Source organism: Paralichthys olivaceus, chromosome 2 (genome assembly GCF_024713975.1).
Source record: "Paralichthys olivaceus isolate ysfri-2021 chromosome 2, ASM2471397v2, whole genome shotgun sequence".
In the NCBI taxonomy this organism is placed as follows: Eukaryota; Metazoa; Chordata; class Actinopteri; order Pleuronectiformes; family Paralichthyidae; genus Paralichthys; species Paralichthys olivaceus.
This window is the reverse complement of record NC_091094.1, coordinates 28,180,385-28,202,123: the sequence shown is the minus strand read 5'-3', so window position 1 is coordinate 28,202,123 and position 21,739 is coordinate 28,180,385. Positions and strand designations below refer to the sequence as shown.

Genomic DNA, 21,739 nt, shown 5'->3' with positions numbered 1-21,739 from the left:
ACCATTACTAATAAGATCAACAACACAGAAAAACATCCCCCATCAACATAATGCGGTTGTGTACGGAACACCTCCACGTGTTCGCCTGCAACATCCAGTTACACTGATTTCCTTACTACTGTTGTGCAACAGGAGAAGAGAGTGAGTGGTGTTTTTCATCAGCTCTGTCCGTCTCAGAAATGTGTCAGGATACATTAGTTTAGAGTTTAAAAACTAAAGCCTGTGCAATGTATCATCTGGACTAATGTCATCAATTCATATTGATACTATATGTGCTTTTTAATCAACTGGTAGTAATGGTATGTGCATCATTTGTCCATTGTAATATGAATCAAGTTTTAGATTTTCCTCTGTTTTACACTCTACACTAATCTTGTGTCTGGCTGCGAAATGGATATCCAGCATAGGAACAATAATGAAGGACAGAGACTGCTGATGAACATAAGAAGTCCCACCAAGAGTGGCCCAAGATATGCTGTAATGACTGGCACATTCAAGGAAAAAAAAAACGTAAACTAGTAAATACTTAAAAAACAGGTTTGCAAATGTTGTATAAGGACAGAAATACGCTCAAAGTGTTTATTGGACGTCAAGGATACACAAAAAATGCCCTGAATGTAAAGAGAAATCTGGCTTGTTAACAAGAAAACTCCAAAAGGCATATCTGAATGGTGACATTCCCTTCAGGCACAGGCCTCAGATTTCAGAAATGTTACTTGAAGGAGGATATCAATGCAAAAGTCCCTGTGTTTATATTAGGCCCAGACTGAGGCCAGTGTGGAGCCAGTGATAGGTAACAGGTCCGTGTTGCAGCACAAAGCTTGGAATGGCTGTCTGCCTGCTAATGAGCAGCTCTTTGTGTCCACTAGGGGCTGGACAAGAGAATAAACTCTCCAGCCGTGTGCTGTTGTCAGTGCTGAATAAATGCAGCTTTACCTCTTGTTGTGTTGTCAGCTCCAGTAATGGAGAAAAGAAGGGGTTCCTCTATATTCACTGTTAATCATGAGGGAGAATCCATTGGATATTTTACCTGCATGGCAAACTGAGAGAGTAGGCATTGCATCCATGTTGAATAATTCCGCTGCAATCAGTTCACTCTTTATTTAGAGAGATGGAAAGACCAGGGTGGTGAATGGGTGTGTGGAGATCTTACTTCATACACAACCTGATGGGATTTGAGATACTGTAATGGAACCTTAGTTTTCCAGCAATATTATCACATCAACAACATATTGATATTTGGTTTACAGGGGGCCACGACTTTTGTAAATCACACTATGACTTTATTCTACACAGTTTCATTCCAGCTTTAGAAGAGTAAAGATGTGATCCTGTTAAAATTGGCAGCCCTGCCAGTGAAGAAGTAATATCTATATATTGCATCCAGTCGCCCCTGTGTTTATATCCTCATGGACGGCCCTGTATCACCATGCATGATGTGATTTGAGCTGATGTAATGAGCGGCCTTGTGTGGCATGGTCATGACAGTTGTAAACATCTCAGATACTGCCAGCTCGCCGAGGTGTTTTTGATTGTTTGACAAATATAAGCCAAATAAAATTTTATGGTGCCAGGTTACAAGTCCAAATGAATGATAGTGTTTGTGCTGTGCACACTGACTCCAATACTGTTTATCTCATAATTCACAGTCAGGAAATGACTGCCAGAAACAATTAAGGAAACAAATGGCACCAAAAACAGAGGAGCATGAATTAAACTGCATTATTATTCTGCGTCAGGCAGGTGTTGTATTTCTCGTATTGTGAGTAAGAGCGGGGCGTACGATGTTCTCCTCCATGTAATTTGGCCTCTGTGTTGGTGGTGAATTAGGAGCTCTCTGCCCTCAGGTCTGATTAAACGAGGGAAAAACAAGAGCTTAAACAGCCACACCCCAGTTTGTGGAAGCTCAGCATTCATTTTTACTTTCAGTGTGGCACCAACACACACACACCTGCACGCACTACAGGCACTGATAGAAACAAACTGTTTGCATACTGAGCTTTGCAGAAAATAGTGCGAAGAAATGAAAACTGCTACCCAGTGTTATCATTATTCATCTGATGATTTAGGGGCCAGGATGTGCTTTCCATTTCCCACGCAGCAAAGGTTGATGGGAAATAAAATCCCATTCATCAATGACACATCTTTATCTGTGATACCTGCAGCAAAGCAAAGAGAGGAAATGTGTGTGTGTATGTGTGAAGGAGTGCACAAAGCCCCCAATCTCACACACACACACACACACACACACACACACACACACACACACACAGCGCCTGTGCTCTCAGCCCCCCTATCGCGTGTTAATTTACAGTGCCTTTCTTATCTAGGCAGGTGGGTAAAAGCTGGCAGAGCAAGTTCTGAAGCCACACACACACTCAGCCCTTCCCCCTCCATCTTTCTTTCAACCTTCGCTCCTCTCGTTTATCACGTCTGGGAGGCTTGGGAGGAGGTTGAGATAAAAATGAGCCTTGGCAAGAGGCAGTCAGACAGAATGGATAGCTTAGCTCCTCAGCCAGCGAGCCCTGATAGCACCCTCACCTGCTCTAAGGGGGGTGGACAGGTGAGGTACCATGGTGGGAGGTATAGACCAGGTCTCTGACATAATGCAGGTGGAAGGTTCCAGATTTCATGATTGATTTCATGTTTATGCTGGAATAGAACCATATAATATCACACTGGTTGCCGTTGCAGAATCCTTGATATGAGCTCCATTCAAACTTGGGCTATTAAAGGAATTTCCTGTTGATGGATGTTGGTTTTTCTTGATCCATATAGCTGGTTTTACCATAATACAAATTTCAGTGTGTACATGTAGAATATATCATTCTCTATATTACAGTTTTTACAGTTTGGTTTTATGAATTCTAAAAGATGTGGTGGCTTCAGACAGTATTCACTTTTTACAAAGTATATTGTGCTGTAGATCCAAGTTTAATTTGGTAAACTGGCTCCTCATGCCCTTAAATCTAACACTGTGTATTTAGACCATATATCTACTGCTGCCTCTTTACACTAAAGGAAGAAAAGACTGTTGAAGTAAGTAAGTAGTTTCCACAACTCTACGCATATAATGCAAGAAATATGATTATTGATCTCAGAACAGTGGAAGTTGAACTCTTATCCGTGGCAAGTCACACCTAGTCATCCAACTCAACCAGTAAGACTTCAACTCAAAAGAGGCTTCTAAATATTACTGGAGATTCCAGTTTTGTAAATTTCTAAAAACACATTTTCACTTTTCATTTGCCATCTACATAATTCTTGCTATAACTTTTAAATTGTCCCTGTCTTTGCTCTCAACACCTTCTCATGTTGTGTCATGGATTGATTGAGTTGTTGGAAACTTGTGTTCCATGATTTAGATGAAAAATCATCAGATTTCTGTTTTTGGCTGCCAGTAGTAGAGACTGACATTGTCTTTGAGTGTGATTTTGTTTGTCTGTTATTTTTTGTTTGTTAGGAATCAAGATTAAGCAACAGATTTCCGCTTCCAATTGTTTGGAGGGGCAGGATATGACCCAAGGAAGAACCCATTGATTTAGGAGCAGATTGGAATAAATGGGAGGAACCAAAATGTTTTTTTTTTTACTTTGTTTTCTGCATTGCCCAAAGAATAATTCAATCTGTGGCAGTAGTCAGGGTTCACATGCTCAATGCATAAAGTTGGCTCTCATGTGCAATATATTCAGAGGAAAGGATACACAGACTCAAGAGTGAAAGATAATTTGTATTTGAGAGAGTCCATTGTTTGCCACTTGTGGGTCCTTACACAACTGCAGCTGAAACTATGATTGTCTCCATGGGCGGTAACAACTTAATGGATGATAGTACGGGTGAGCATAGGTCTCTACACAACAATGCAGCAACTGCGCAAAACACCAATTTAGAGATCCCTTAAGTTATTATAAGAGGTGTTGAATATTTTTTTGAATCATATACACACCCTGCAAATTAGGCAGTCTATTTAAACTGCAAAGATTTCCCATCTCTCCCTTTGCTTGTCAATGCCTCTGCCGCCCTGCGTAAAAATCGCTGCCTGTTGATTCAGCCCCTCCGACACCCCAGCATCCACCTGTAGCCTCCGACAGGGGGGTTAAAGATATTTACTCATCACTTGCCATTATACTAATGTAATCATATCTGGTGTGAAGTCGGAGCTTAGACAATAAACTAAACCATGAACTACTGCTGCAATAAACATTTCAAACATTGTCTGACTGAAATGAGGTAACACTGCTGAAGTTCAAGTATTAGTATTTTAGCACATGTTTCAAGTTACATACTCAGTAAAACTCATTTCAAGGTTCTATGTGCTACATTGCACCACCTCTCCAAAATTGAACTAAATCCTTTACATCCATGTAAAATCTAAAGCTTATATTAATACATCATATGTGATAATGCTTTCAATGCTTACACTATGAGAAAGCATTGAAAAGTCAACCTATACATCACTAATTATGACTCACTGTATAACACACCATACTGACAACCAAAGTGTAAAACAGATGATTTGTGGTTTCATGGGTTGTGTGTCATACTGTTGGTAAGGAGCAGTAACTTGTTTCCTCTCTCCACTGGTTGATGACAACACCAAAACTTCTGACAAAAAAACCGCTGACATGAGCACATAATGTCAGGCTGAATACATAAAGTGAAACAGCACAGCAGTCCAGTCTGATAATCAGGCTGGTATGTGCTTCAACACAATCCCAGACACTAGCAGACACATAGCAGGCCTGTTGCAAGGAACTGCACCGGGTCCCCAGATTGGATTTCAATGTGCAATTGTTCTGATGTGAATGTGCATCACAGTAAAGTAGAGTGTGCACTTACTAAAACAGTCTGCAGAATACACCAGTATTATCTACACACTAGATTTCTGGAGGTTTATACTGTCCACTACTCTGCAAACAGTGTGTGTAAATTTGTTTTTCCTCTCTTATTTGACCTTGGGCCTGACTCAACAATTCAGAATCGAGCACACAGACTCCTCATTGAGAATATGTGCGGGTGAACTTATACATGTTTGACTTTGGATGTAAAGCACAAAACCGTGTAATGAGAGTGTACAGTGCACAGGGGTGTGCATACCCAAATGCAGGAGCTGCAGGGTGACACACTCCAGCAAAAGACGTGCACTGTGCTGCCTGGCAGTGCTGTGCTTGGCATATTAACCACAGCATTAGCGTTTAAAGCAGCAGGTACGGGAGCAGCAGGTCCCTACTTCATCATGCCATTCACGGGCCCTATTAGGCTACAATTACTAAATGGCAAGGCTTGTAAATCATACATCATTCATGTGGAGAACTCAGAATAAGCACTCCTCACCAACGCCCACTGCAACACAGTGAGCTGCTGAGAGGTAAGTGGCAGGGGGAAGAGCAAAGGAAATGAAAAGGATAGGATGGAAAGCAGAGAGTGCAGGGAAGAAAAGGGATTAGGAGGGGGAAGGAAAAAGGTACATATGAAAAACAAGGGCAAAATCTAAGACAACTTCAGGAATACCAGGAGAGTGATCATGGGAGAAAATAGAGAAAGGAGAAATGAAAGAAAGATTTACAAGGCTTCTCAAAAACTGTGTGGGAGCAGGAGTGGATTTTCATAAAACCTATTTTCGATGTTTATTATTTCCAGAGAAGATTGTGTATTTCTGTTGGGGAAAGAAGACCTGTGAACCAGCATTAAGATGTATAAGAATCTGAGGGGCAGGTTGTAAGGAAATGTTGTAAGAATCAATCAAGCATCACACATTGTTGATTTCTAACAATGCACGAGCTTGCTTCAGACATTTCATAACCCCAAAAGATATGCAAAACCTTTAAGGGTGAACTCTAATTCACATTTCCTCTGATTTAATAAGTTAGCAAACACTAAGCCTAGCTGATGATGATGGGGCAGTCATTTGTGCTGCAGAGTTTGGGTCATGAACCTTAGTATGCCGGAACTGAAATGTTGAGGGTGCTAACTGAAAGTTATTTTCAGCACAAAATCCAAAAACCACAACTGCCTACACATTGAAAGCCCTAGAGGATGAATTCAGTCATCCTCTGGGAACCATTAATGATTATATAAGATATAATCCATCTAATATTTAATGACTCTACCAAGCCATGCTATCAGCATAGCTAAATAAGTAATATGAATATGTACATGCATGTTCTGCACCGTTAGTCACTGGTGGGACATTTTCTCTACATGAGAAGTGATTAAATAACCCATACATAGAAATATTTACACGGAGCTCTCATAATGTCATAACAATATCCACACTACGCACGGTGTGCTGTACACAGACAAGGAGAAATGAACAAGTAGTAACTAAACAAATGTGAAGTAAACTGTTTGGTTTCCTAACTTAGCGTGAAGCTCTCAGCCGAACCGTTTGATACGTCTCAATATATGAATTGCCTTTGTCTGTCATGATTTCATCAACAGTAAGAATATCAACTTTTGCCTTTGAATCAGCAGGGAAACCCATATCTCACAGCTGGCAAACACTGAATTCAGGTCAGTTGAAAAGGGACAGAAATATTGTACCACAACTGAAAAAAGTTGACAACTAGGATGAAGTTTTAAATATTTTTTCACAATCTTGTCGACTACAGCACCAGCAGCCCATAATAATGAACGTTGATAACAGGGAGTCTTCATCGTACATTTAGATAAACTTCTATAAAAACTGATTGCGCAAGCAGATTCTACGTAAGCTATTTTCTATTGATCTCTTACAGTGTGTAGAATTTAGTGATATCTAGTGGTGAAGTCTCATGTTGCAGCTGAATACCCCTCATCTCACCCTCCACTTCCCAACATGAAAGAGAACCTGTGTTGAACTTCAGTAGTTATGAAAACTCCAAAGGTTTTAGTTTGTCCAGTTTGGACGACAGTAAAAAAACATGGGGCCCTCCACAGAGAGGACCCCCCCCCCCCCTCCAGGTAAATATAAAGTTTTTAAATATAAAGAGCCCATTCTATGGTCGAGAAAACAATAATTTATACAATTTAGATGGAACACACAAGTGCAAACATCTCTAGGATTATTATGTATTTAATTTCTGCCAAAAATCTCTTTCACCTTACTTGTACACACTTTAAGTCACAGTGAATCATTAATGAGAGCACATAACTTGTGCAAATCCAAATCTTTCCACAAATAAATCCTCCAGGATGAATTCAGAAAAAAAATATTTGTCAAATGATGCACAAGACTTCACACTGGAGTTTTTCAATTTGATAGAATACAGCAGCAATAAAAACAAGGCTGACATAAATCCACTCAGTGCACACATCATGTTTTGATACTGTTTATAGAGAGACATCGGCGGTTTGAGAGATAAATACAATACAATAAAATAAAGATTTTTTTATAAAACATTTGTTAAAAATAATTTGTCTGCAGACATCTACAGTCTGTGTCTTTAAATCTATATATCTGACAGCCCAACACATTATCCTTAGAATTGCTGGAGCACAGAGCCACCAGAGTAATGCTTGCACATTTACGATCCTTTATGTTCTGTGGTAACAGACATAAGAATCAGTTTCTTTGAATCAGTTTATTGTGTATATTAATGTGCATAGTACCAAAATAATTGCTTGAATTAGCTGACCCTTAAAATATATTTTGGGTCAAGATTTGTCAAGAGGGACAGAAAAAAGGTTAAATGCCATCTTAGAGATTAAATACCTACAAGGTTTTACATTTTCAGCATTTTAAATGTGAGGACTTGAAGCTCTCTACAGCTGTTAAGTGATGTATTTATTTCCAATATCTTAAGTGTAATTATAGTCAAGACAAGTGGGAATCTTTACATGTTAATTTACATGTGTTCTTTTAAAAGAAAAAAGGCCCACCCATTCCCTTTTTATGGACACTGGCGATCATAATGGGATGCAGAGAATGCTGAAGGTCTGAATGTGCATTCTGCTGGGCTTGACCAGCTTATTACATATACCACAGTGAGCGAGAGGGCAACATGATTTAAAAAGTTGAAATGTGATTGTATTATCGTACCATCCTCGAGTCACAAAAAAGTTCTACCTGATTTAACTAATGCTGGGCTTCATTTGAAAACCTTTCCAGAAACAGTGTGCTTGGTTACTTAGAATGATCCACATATGTTGTTGATGTCAGTTGATTGAGTGTCTGAATACCCCAGCTGTACGTGGAAACATATCCCTCATTGTGATTATGCCTGTTTGAGGTGGACACCCTTTTTAACCGTGCACAAACTATATGTACTATGTGTGCATACGTGTGTGTGGGTGTGTGTGTGTGTAAATGCATGCATGTGTGTCCATATATCAGTTTTCCATTCATTCCCTGCAGAGATATCACTGTGCAATGTAGCAGCAGGCAATAATGTTGAACTGGGCGCTGGACTGCAATCAAAGCCTGTGGCCCTATCTCATTGCTGATGTGGCTGTATGGAGCAGCATCAGAGAGCATGCTGGGAGAGCTTTACAGTCTGATAAATGGAATTCCCCCTTGTCAGTGCACATGCAACACACGTGTAGCAGATGTATCTGGTCCCTGACAACAATCACATATGTATAAGGAATATTTTCTGAACATTTTCAGTGCCTGTGGGGAAATATATGATCCAAAATGAATTCGAATTTGCAAGATAAGATGACTGTGTGAGCTGTGTGAATTAATGCAAAAATGTATCATAGAAGCACACTATGCATTTAACATTCTCAGTTAAAATCCCCATGGCCGAACGGCTAATCTGGTCCAGAGCAGGTTAAGTGGGAAATAAAAGATCAAGCAGTGTAAAAGCTCTGCCCACTGACCAATCAATTCCTTTGAAACATGACATCACCGTTCTTAGACGATCATGTGGAGCAACCAATTTTAAAAAAAAATGATTCCGTGGAGCTGGGTGTGGATTGTTAGTCTCTGAGGAGGACAAGGGTCTTCAGAGACAGACACAATCCTTTTACCTACTCTGATGAGTATCTTTATGAAGCAATACATCCTGTCAGCTGCTGGAGCCGAAAATAACCGACCTGACATGTAGGAGCAATGTACTCACAGTAACACACTGTCTGTATCGAAAAGTGTTTCAAACTAAAGCTCATTATAGAGGCTACATCCTGTGATTAAAACATTTGATCTCTCATCCAAGAGGCTTCTTCAGTTCAGTTCAACAGGTCTTGTTAGTGAAGAACAGATTCATATCTCGTTCCCACATGTTATAGGTGTGTCATGGTTACGTTATATATTTTTTCCCAAATGTCACCGGGGGCTCTGTAACTTACACCTCACACAATCAGAGATGTTTACCCAGATGTCCTTCCTGCATTTAGCAGCTCTATGGTGTTTCTTTTAGTCTGGATGATGGGTTTGTTGGCCTCCTATTTTTCTAATGTAACAGTTTGATCCTCGTTTGTGAAATACGAGACCCTGCTGTCAGCTCACTTGTCCATGTCAGTGATTGGTCAGACACTTTAAGCACAGCCCCTTTTATATGCACACGCTCAGATGTTGATGAGACAAACCTGGGTTGACTTAGTTGATAACCAGCTTCCTGTGACTGCTTAGCCTGAATGCGGTTGTTAGGTTAAGTTCAGCTGAATCTCTGAAAGATATCCTGGGTATGTTGAACTTGCTTCGTAGACCAGGCCCCAGGTCAGCTGTGTAGTGTGTACACTCCTTCAGACTATGCTGGCTTGTAGTTGGAGTGAATTATTTTGGAAGTATCAAGCATCGTCCTTTTTAGGATCTACCATAGTGTTCCAATGAAGAAAATAATAGTAATAATGATTACAATAAAAAACACTGAATCACAGAATTTAGATTAAAGTAACATGTGGAAGAATCTAATAAAAAAAAATAAAATGTTCCTTTTTAATAAAACACAAGTTCATAACAAGTATATCTGCAAATAAACACATTTGTACCAAAATCTGCACAAAATCAATCCGCCAATGCTGTGTGGGTGTCTTTGTTTGTGTGTGTGTTTGTGTGTGTGCGTGTGTCCAACAGATCAAGTCAATATGAAAAAGCAGGCTGGATTTTCACTGAAACTTTATAAAAGTGCCACAAGGAAACTTTTCCTTGCTTCTATCTCTCAGCTAAATCAATTGTGATGGCATATCATAAATCGAGCAATTTAAAAACACACACCTAGAATGCTTTGTCATGCATTCACATAAGAGCTTTTTGTGCTTTCAGCAGAATCTCTGAATTCCTCACCTGTGGACACGTAAGCAATATTTCTAAATCAAATAGAGGATAAATGCATCATTTCCACACTGAGCTATCTCAGTCACTGACACAAAGCCACCAATATATGACTTTGTGAAAAGGTTCGAGAGGTAAAAAAAAGACTTTGGAGCGGAAGGAGAAGATTACAATATCAAGCTGATCTGTCAGCGTGCTGATCTGCCAAATGTCAAACAATACATATTCATCTGTTTGGCCAGCTATGGCAAAGAAGCAGCGGTCCAGGAGAGATCCAAACAGAGAGATGGCTGACATTTCAGTATTCAAGAGACTGACAGCTGCACATAACACACACAAATACACACACACACTCACACAGACCAACCCATACACACTACTCTTTTATAAACTTGGTTTATTGCACCACTGACTTTAGTCAGGAGAAGCTGAGGCTGGATGCTAAATGTCCTGTCAAGCCGAAAAACAAGTCTAAGAGTTCATGGCTTTCACAGCCCAAACTTTTCATAAATCATTGGATTAAGCAACCTGTAAATGGTTTTCTAATGCTGACCTCAAAGACATTACACATTGGCCCTAGGTGTAGAACTAGCACCAGAATCTTGGACAGATGTTTCATTAGCTACACCTTCCATTCCCTTTGTGTTCTCAGAAAGTGTGGCAATACAGTTGAGCTGTAAAGATACTGCACATACAACCAGAAGTACAGCTGAATAAAGTTACTCTGTGAACATGAACGTACATGGGGTACACATCTACAGGCTAGTAAATGAATCTGTCATGTGTCATCCTCTGCTCGGTGCTCTTGTCAGTGTGAGAGCACCTATATAAGATGCTCCAGTCAGTGAATTGTGTTTTTAAAGCTTATTTCAGGCAGCCGAGCCCACCAAGTCTCAGTGGGCCTCTGCAGTGGCAGCTTGTTAGCTTTGCTCTCATCTTTGAGTGGTACAAAATCATTTTTTTGATTTGACAGATTGCCTTTGCCTCCAGTAATGAACAAGAGGTATCAAAACAAAATCTACATCCAAAAGAGACATCACTACAGATAAGGCTCATTCCTGGATATGTTGTGGTTTGGTAGAATGAACTTGCCTCCACAGGATATCGTCGGCTGTTGATGCTGTGTTCAGAGCCATCAGATCCGTTGCTGGGACCCCAATGAAACTCCACTTTTTCTGCCTTAAATCTCCCCGGTAGGCCTGCTCCCCGAACAAAGTATTCATCCTTCAGCATAATTGCCACTGGAGAAAAGACAGAAGAACAGAGAAAAAGGGACAGCGGAAATTAGGTGAGTGGTCATACATCACAAAATTGGTGTCTGTTGGTGTGAAGGCAAATTTCAAAGATTGCTGGAAACACAATCAAAAGTTGCGTGAGGACACATGCACTGTGTGAAACCTCTTTAAGGTCTGAGGAGACATACAAAAGGATGTATTCAGAGGATGTGCTAAAGGTAGATACGTGTTTATCTTCTAAATTTGCTCTGAACAACACATGCTTGCACAAGACCATTTCTGTCATTTTCCATCAGCCTCTGAGGCAAGTTCTCAAACGAGGGGCTAATTTGTCGAGCTAAATTGTTCTCTTCAGCCACTGCAAATTGCCCTTGCAGTCTCCTTTGTTATTCCATCACATATTGCTCAAATATAGTGCAAATTGAGAAGGGGCCTTATTTACACATTCACAAGTGGCTCTGAGAAGATTGTTCTAATAATCAGTCCATTTACCTTGATTTCATTCTTCATCAGATACTTCTGTGCAATTTCCAAAGGGAGTGCTAGATTAAGGAGAGTGACCTGGTTCATCATCTTATCAAAGCATTGACCAAATGTCATGGATTGTCACATAGACCTGATGAAACAGACCCATTTTACATATATGCTTATGCCTTTGCTAAATCAGGAATGTTATATTAACTTTATCAACCTTGTAATCATATTTCTATTGGTTTCGTCGTCTTATTCAATCCAATTTTATTTGTATAATGCCAAATCATTTTATACTCAAGGCACATAGAAGGTCAAGACCCTACAAATTATAGAGAAACCAAACAGTTCCCACAATGAGCACTTTGATGACTGTGGAGAGAAAAACTCCCTCATTTATGAAGAAAAGAAGAAACCTCTAGCAGAACCAGACTCAGTGTGGGCGGCCATCTGTCAGTTATTATGGCTACTACGTTATTGATGTACTTTGATGAAATCTGATGGCAGTTTGAAGGGGTTGGCCCTTTATTTTACCTTCTGATCAGCTCAGTAGTTAATTGAGCAACAACAGTTATTGATTGATCCATCTCTGTGTATGTCTGTAAGTAAATATTTATGTAAATAAGTCTCAAAAAAGATTAATTCCATGTACTTCAAATTTGGCAGGTGTGGTAGCAGGCGTCAAGGAAAGTACAGGTCAATTTGGTTAAATTTTGGACATACACAAAAAGTGCAGTGAGTCAAACCTCACTGCACTTTGTACAGGCAAACAGCTTTTTGTGCAGCAGCAGGGGTGCAGCTATGGGGCAGGTCACTTTAGCTCTTCAAGAAAGATGCAACCAACAACTAGACCACAGGTGAAGGGAACAGACCATTCCAAACAGGCATGTTAAGAAGAGACACTACAATAAAAACATCAACCCCATCTCCTAACACTTCTTTTATATGCAGCTCAACACCAAAGAGGTTGTAGCAAATGCAATTGTGAGTGGATTCCATTTACCATATTCAATTTTCATAATGTGAATATGTCGGTCATTTACATATTTGGTAAGTCACAACCTGTTTTATTGCTTTCCACCAAAATATTTCATATTGCAGTATAATATCATATAGGTTTTCAAAATGAAATGACAATACATTTTTTTGTGTGACAATGAAAAAAAAGTTCTAACCCATCCACCCCAACGTAACATGACACGTAGATTCAGGTCATCAGGGTTCAGACGCAACGCTCTGTTTTAACTTCATTGTTACAAAAGAAGCAATGCCCCATTTATCCGGGAACATAAATATGAGTTCAGCAGGTTTTTATAAAGATCAATTCTAATTATGAGTGATTAGAAAACATCAGAGGAGCAGAGTCACTTGCTGATCAGCGGAGTAATGTGCCTCAGTGCAGTGGTGCTGCTAAGGGGGCACCTTGATACAGTAAAGGCTATGATCAGAGTTTGTCCTTTAAAGTTTGAGGTGCAGCACAAGGTCTAAATTGAATGCATGTCAAATCAGTGTGTAGAGCACACTTTTAATAACAGTAACAGTCTATAGTACTTTATAAAGCGCTTTCAAAATAAAAAGGGAATTCACATTTGTCCAACTGATTTTATTAATTGAGGAAAAAGCAGCCATGTGCAGCACACAGCCATGTGCAGTCACGTCAGACAGGATGGCAGCACCTCTCTCCTCCTGTCTCAGCTGTGCTGGTTTTTCTTTGCTTGTGTGGAGTTGAGTGGTGATGAACAAAGGACTAAGATACCAGTGCCTCCAGTTTACAGCTAATTAGCTAAAAGACAGACACAAATATAGTGTCTTGCTAATGCACACGCAAGCTACTAGCTAATGTAATAAGTTAGGGCATTAAGATTAATGAACTGTACTTAAGTGGAGACACAACAGGTGAATACTTTCAAATGTGTATCTAATGATATCATCACAGAAGCAACCTTGATATGCAAATTGGGCATTAAGTAGTAAAATACACAAATTTGCATACATTTGCCAATTGGCACCGCAGGTGAATAGGATTTTAAAATGACCTCAAACATCACAACGGAACTTTCCCGGTTAATGACTTACATCAAGAAATGTTGTGTTTAAATATGCAGATTAGCTTGTTAGGCTAATTTAGGAGAAGAGGGTAGTAAAAACAAACACCATCTAAATGTGTGTTTATGGAATTTTCCTTTCCATTAGGGTGAAAGAAAACATGGGAGCAAAATAGGACAAAATCTCAAAATCTCAAAACATGACAATGTTTTTGCCTGTTGTGTCCTGCCTTGACCATTAACTGCATATTTTTTTTAATTTTAGGCTCCTCATCTAATAACTATTCATTCTATTTATTTGTTGTGATGTTGTTATAGATCAATGTGAATGTGAGGGTATTCAAATAAATTGGTAAGTCAGAGATGTGCTACTATATTCCAATTTTTGTTTTAAAACATTTATGTGTACACAAGTATGAGAACTGCTCATTTTCTCACTTGAGTTCCTGCCTTTCAAGATTATCCTAGAGAATCGTAGGGTGAAAGTATTATTTGCATAAAAATATCACCTGACCTTATGTTTACTTTCTTCCATTACAAATGAAAATGAGAATACTGCATTAATAAAAGGGGGCGGAGAAATTGATTTTAAAGAAGCTTACTTTTTAAGAGAGATTTGCGCCGTGAAATGGCAGCTTTTGTATTAATGTCAATTTTGGATGAGTTCCTCGGAACTTATGTAAATGACAAGTGACAAATTGCTTATTTTGGTCCATTAGGGCTCGTTTATATGTCACTCATCTCTTCCCTCCTTCATTCGTAGGTTGCGCCTTTTCACATTTGCTTGACGAAGCTAGAAGATATGAACAGAAATCACCTGCCAACTTCTAACCTATGTCTGCAATATTATATTTTTGGTTTTGCTTCGTTTTCTACAAGGCAGCAATTATAGCAATGTTTTTTTACAGTTTATTTAACTTGGTAATATTAGAGAACCTAAAGCTCCTAAGACAAAAGCGACGTAATCTCCACGCTCCTCGGCATTTAATGATTGCTTATCTCTTTCCATCAATATGTTGATTTATTAAACGTAAAAAAGTTAAAGTGGAGCTGTGAATAACACTAGCATTATGTCTCTAAACAGAGCTTGTTGTGCAGGAGGTGGGGGGTTATCCAGGCCCTCCCTGTCTGATTTCACAGCTCCATCAAATCATTCAGCGGCAACAACATCAGGTGATCCCTCCACGGAGAAAATGCTCATCTGTTGTTTAGATACAGAGCAGAATCCATGTATAATTCATAGCAAAAAAATGCAGGAACATTCGTCTTGTTAGCCATGCATTATGTAGGGGGGGAGAGCAGGAGCGGTGGGTGCCATTTTGTGTCGCAGCTGTTGTTTGTGTTAGCATTTTTACATGGCTCTTTACATGCTGCGGCACCCCAAATCCTTTTGAATAATGCGCTCTGTGTTCGTTACATTGCAGGTGGCCATCACCATGTTTTTTCCCCCTGTGGCTGCTTCATTGCCTCGGGGCAATGGTTTGAGTTGAATGTGTTGAATCAAACGTGTCAGAGAATTTTTCATCTTGACCGCAATGATGAGGTCTCCTCTTTCTCATCTGTGGATCTCACTCTCATCTTGCTGGTTGTGCCAATGGGGTGCAGGTGATCCTCTACCTGAAGGTCAACCGGCTGGTCCACTCCCACGGGGAATGACAACACACAAAGCAGTGCGTCTGCCTCGCCTGACTGAGCTACCTGCACTCAGACAAGCAAAGGTCTCACGTACCAACGACGTCTGCTAACTCTTCACAATGCAGTGATGAGGAGACACACAAGACATTTACTTACAAGGCTGCAGAGGAGTTTTGCAAGCACCTTATTCTCTCTTGTAATGGCCATATTGTTTAATTGTTATTTATTTATTGTTAATTTCACAGCCATGTCAGATTGTTCCCAAACATGTTCATTTTTGTTAGTACTTATCACACTGATGTATATTTGTTTCTGACAAGTTTGGTTTTAATTTCTTATCGGATGCTATAAAAATTGGATGAGAGCAAATGGTTGTTTCAGCGGGACCCGGACACTGCAGCCCCACTACACGATCACCACTGTGCAGACGTCAAAAATGCAAGATGGAAGCCCTCTGTTACGTTGATTCAACAGAGGACCCAAATGCAGGAGATACTGCAGCTTGGTTGTTGATTGATCGTTTATTAAAGAGATAAACTAAACTAAACTGTATTCAAAGGGCAACAAACCGCAGTGGCAGATCTTCCTCAAGGAATCAAAAAATAATAATACCTTGAATGAAAAAAACAAGAGGAAAGATTGGTGTAGTCTGATGAGGAATAAGGTGAACAAGGGGAAACAAGGCAAACTGACAAAGACAAAGGGAAGCACATAGATTTCTGTACACACATGAACACAGGTGAAGCACAGTAGGAACATGTGCAGAACAACCAACACAAACCAACTCCAAACACAAGAAAAATGTCCAATATCAAAAGTGTGCAAAGGAAGAAACAGGAGACATGTATGTATTCATTATCTATTCTGATTGATACTGTTAAAAGTCATATTAACTTGGAAAAAGTATTGCAGTATCAATAAAACCCTATTGTTACTCAGTGTTAAATTAACAATAAACCAAACAATATTTTTTATAATCCTGCTCCACCATTTGTGATAAAAGCAGGAGCATTAGTTCACACAGCGCTATAGATATACATGACTTTCAAACATGTACATCCTTTAACATGGTTACAGTATACTTGTGCTGTTCATCATCATCATTAACTATGAACTGGTGCTGCAAAGATTAATAGCATCATTATATCTATGCATGCATCTAGTGTCACAATGCATGCATCTAGTGACACTAGATGATTTCTTTCCCCTCTCTCTCTGCCTCTCGGACTCTCTGTTCTCTTCCCTCTTCTCCACCCACCTCTCCTTTCTTCCCCATTTTCCTCCGCTTACCTCAACCAGTCAAGGAAGATGGTCGCCCACTTTGAGGCTGGCTCTGTTTTTTTGTTTTTTTTACAGTGTTTAAATCACCATACTTCTAGATTGCTCGGTTATAGCACCATCAGACAACAGCCTACACCTCTGCACAGAAAAGCGGTGTGATCCATGTCTATGACGGGCTTTGTGAAAACAATCACTAGGTTGCAATAACAACAACAACTAGCCTCTCTTCATTTACAAGCTTGTCCCAAAGATGGTGTGATATTGAATTTGACTGTGCGTGTTGTTGGATTTTCTTGTAGAATTTAGCTAAATCAACATGGTCATAGCCTCAAACCAGTATCTTTTAAACAACCAAATTCACATCTGTGCCAACTGTCCTCACTTATATCACTGTAGACTTTTATTTGTTAATGACAAATACATGTTGTTACTCAATATGCTAATTATGAACAAACCAATGAAAGGGCTATTTGGGTATTACAGACCAAGCTGACAATGACGAGAGATGAAAATGCGATTGATTTTGACCATAGTATCAACAGTTAACTCTGAGTTTAAAAGAAAACAAGCTAGAAGGTTTTCTTTTTGGAGATATGAGACCACTGTAAAGCCCAGTTCAACGGAGAGGTACTATCTCCTGTTGCTCAGAGTAATAGGTCAGAGTGGAGAGAATGCCAACTCACACAAGTAGGTCAGGGGAAAAAGACTTGCTAAAATGTTTGACAGGATATGGATTTGAAATCCGATGCAGAGGCCCACCAAAAGTGATTCAGTGGGAACTTAAATCAAAGTGTGGTCTTTGTGTTTGTTCTTCTCTCTGTCTCAAAATTAGCTTTTCAGTTTTCCCAGACTGAATGGGTCTTGAATCTATCATAGTCCTTTCTGCCAAAAGTTGAATCATGTGGAATGAGTTCATACATCACTTTAATGTCTGAAGGTTCTTGGTGCTGCTGAAGCCAGAGGAAACACATCCATGGAGCCGCTGTCCAAAGCCCTGTGCCACAGTGAGCCTGCCCCTAAACCCCCGAATCTTGTCTGTGGATGATCGAAGGTTTTCATTCTGCTTTGGCGTTCAACCCACTGAGATGTTTAAACATGTCTGCACGGTAAGCAAGCTGGGCTCATCGCCTCTCATCCAGTATATTTTTGTGTGGGCCTGGTTTTTTTTTTTGGCGAGTGGGGGCGATGAGTGTCTCTGAGAGGTTTCTTCTGCTTTGCTATAAGCTTTGATAGCAGAGAACCTGCCAGCACTGCCTTATCAGAGACCCACATATTCCAACGAATGGTCTTGCTGCCTCTGCCTTATACCCTGCACTCTTTTGAAGCAGTTTCTGTCAATGTGGAAGGGACGTTTGGTATCCATGTGCCTCTCTGGCTTGCATGGCACCATGTAAGCAACAGTCAACTTCTCCCAGCAGATCACACACAGGGGCTGCAGTTAATATCCCCCATGTAACTGAAGCCATACAACCTGTTGCTTTCATGTTAATGTCTACTAAGCTTTTTTAAAATGTTTTTTCTTTATGTGATAGGTGATCTGCACTAAAAAGATCATATGTCACTGAAATCCCCCTGGCTTCCTGCATCATTTGGAGACCACACCCTCTACATCCAGCACATGAGACATATTTTTGACAGAAAATGTATTCAGACACACACAAGGAGAGAGCTTCACACACAGATATAATATTAGATATTAACTACAGCCGCAGCTCATATTACCATTGACTGCAGTTCTGCTGTTTGTTAAAATTCAGGAGGTGAGTGAAAAAGTGAAGTGCGCTTTGGAGGGATAATTCTTAACCATTTATATCCATTCATAAAGATCGTGTCAGTAAATGAGTGAATTTACAGTATTCTTTATCTCACTTAAGTATTTTCTGTTTCCAGTTTAATGGACTGAATAAGAAAGATTAGTATAATACAGCAGAAATGTCTGGGAGATGGTGGCTCTTGGAAGAATTAAACTCCAAATCGCACGTTAGTACATTCCATGAGCTTTCCACCAGCATCTCATGCTCATGGGAATTGAAACCCAATAACAAGTAATGAGCCGTGTAGGTAACAGGTGGCATTGGTGGCAGGTAACATTGACAGGGAAAGAATACGAAAAAAATAACTGGATTCAATCCAACTGTTCATGTGTTGGCATTGTGCATGAGCTGCTGAGTGCCGCTGCTGGTTTTGCCTGCATCAGTATTGCATGCATATACAGTATGTGCAGCCAAAGCTGGACAGTAGTGCTGAACCAACATCCAGTATATTATAAATGTGTGACAACATACATTAAGGGGGACTGGGGGGCAAGGACAATTGTAATCAGTGTGATAACAAATTATTTCACAATAATTTAGATAATGAAAGAATGACATTAGAAGAGCTGTGCTCACCTCTAAAGTTCAAACAGCAGCAACATCATCAGCATGTGAGGTGAGGTGAATATCACAGCCTCTAGGGGCCACTAGCAAAGTTTTACACGTAAGTACTTAAGTACTTCTGTTCCTGTTAAGTGTGGCTTTTAAAAAAACAACCTTTAATTAAAAATCAAAGTCCTCAGTGTCTGGTCAATCATGTGATAGAATTAGTGTCACTGTGCTCAGTAAACGCTAAAGATAGATGAGAGAGTTAACACAGCATCTGTTGCAGACATGTATTCTTGAATCCCAGCACTGATCATTGCATTTCCATTAGTGATGCCTTCACACTCACGTTTAACTAGAATGCAAATCAGCTGTCTGACAATATATGAACCCCAGGATCTCATAAACAGCTGCAGGAACCACTTTTTTTATTTTATCTCCCATGCTGTTTTCTCTGGTTAGCTGTTTGGAAAGTTTGTTAACATTTGCCTGAGTGGATAACTGTGTAATTAATGCTCCCTCTGCAGCAACAAATGGCACTATTAAATGCAAGGCCTAATAAACAGCAAGAATAATGGGGGATTTAAACAGAACAATTGGCATATTCGAACTTGACTGCAAAAGATGTTGTGGGGATAGGAGACCCTCAAGCTAGGACGAGCCCCTCCTGGCTGGGAAAGTGACACATCAGTGACAATGTAAACCCCTCCATAAAAACACACCAGAGGTGAACAGCATCTGTCAACTGCTGCCACGTTCATTAAAAGAGCATTTATGAGGTAGCTGTGTAAAACGGAGATGAGCATTGCAGGTGTTTGGTTTTCTGAGCTGATGGATGAGCTGCTTCAACCCAGTCTCTTAAATCACACTCGTACAAGTAAATTGCTTTCCCAGTAATGTTGTGGTGGAAGCGTAATCAGTGATGTTTCACTGTGTTTTTTTTTTTGACTGAATGAAGCACTCAATGTATTAACGTCAGTGAAGTCAACAGGTTGAGATTGATACTAAGTGCACTCAAGAGACCTGGGTTCACATTCACTACTCTTCCTGTGCAGCAGCAACATCCTAAAGTTCACTAAAGATGGTGGTTCTTCCAAATACATATAAAAAAAACAAGTTGAGTCTGAAGTTTTCTTGTATGAAGCCAGACCAGGATTTTTCATTGGTCATAACCACAAGCTCAGAGAAGAACCATAAAATACTTTATTAAATATTATTAGCATTGTATATTTAGGAACAACATATTTGTGACCTACAAATGCCAAAAATATGCTGTAGAAAGTTGTATATATATATAGTAATTAAACTAATCCCTAAACATTTTAGAGCCTGCTCACATCATGACATACCAAGTAATCGTTCTTATACAAATTGTTGAACATAGCAGATTCAGTCCAAAAAATGTTCTATGAAATTTGCTGATGATATTCATGATCCAAAGAGGATAAGCCATGTTATAAACCACATTTACTGTCTCCACCATCAGGTAGATTTGGTCATTAGGCATGGTATGGAAATCTGATACGTGTATAACAATGTGTCTTTTTAAAAACAGAGAGAAAATGAATCACTAACTATGTGGTTAAAGTCAACAACATTGTGAATCTGACCAAACGTATCATTATCATTCATTGTGATTCAATACAAGTGACATATGTCATTTATAAAAACAATTATAATCAAAAAACCATGTGTTGTTATTGACGTATGTTGAAAGAATGTTGACAGGCAGAAAGTGAAAGCGAGACCACAACAATTAGAGATGATCACTTTTTGTGGTAATGAGCAGCATGTGCTGTACCACTTTGCCTTTCCTGTGCTGTACAGTGGTGCAGACATTTTCTTTTATCTATGTCTGTTCCAATAATGTGTAAGTTTGTTCCAATTAGATATTTTTAATGTCTGTATCAAAGATTCTATACTACCACTGTCACAGTTTACAATATTCTATTTATTTTTACCCACAATTCTGTAGAGCTCATAAAGCCTTCACAATAATCTGTATTTCATGCTATATTAGCCTCCAGGACTGGCTGTCACATTTTATATTAGACTCATGTCTCATTTCATATTTACCATTTAACTGTGATAAACAGCTGAACGCATATTATTCCCCAGTACAGATCAAATGTATACCTGGTATTTTTGCTGTGTGTTGCTACTAAAATAAAGTCTACATGTGAAAGCTAGTACTGTCTACTACTCTTCATTTCTTACACAAGAACAGCTTATAATACATTTGTGGCGGCTGTGGCTCAGGGGTTAGAGCGGTCGTCCTCTATCAGAAGATCGGTGGTTTGGTCTTCCTCATTCTGCATTTTAAATTCATGAAATATTTGATTGATGAGGACAAATGCGGCATACAACAAAACTGCACAACAATTACCCGGTGCAATGCATTAGGGCATTTTAAGTTACCAGTCATTTTCAAAGCCTTTTTTGTAGAAAGGTCTTTAAGACAGAGAAAACCATTGATTTTGGCAAAACCAAATTTGTTCATTTAATCAGTACACCAAT

General features: G+C 39.5%; 1 protein-coding gene across 1 annotated transcript in view; it reads right to left on the bottom strand.

The window, feature by feature from the left end:
- LOC109640020 (receptor-type tyrosine-protein phosphatase gamma-like) overlaps nt 1-21,739 on the bottom strand; it is a 350,667-nt gene that overhangs the window by 105,134 nt on the left and 223,794 nt on the right. The window contains exon 4 of the mRNA XM_069513834.1: nt 11,288-11,436. Within this exon, the coding sequence (XP_069369935.1) occupies nt 11,288-11,436 (149 nt within the window). The remainder of the gene's footprint in view (nt 1-11,287; nt 11,437-21,739) is intronic.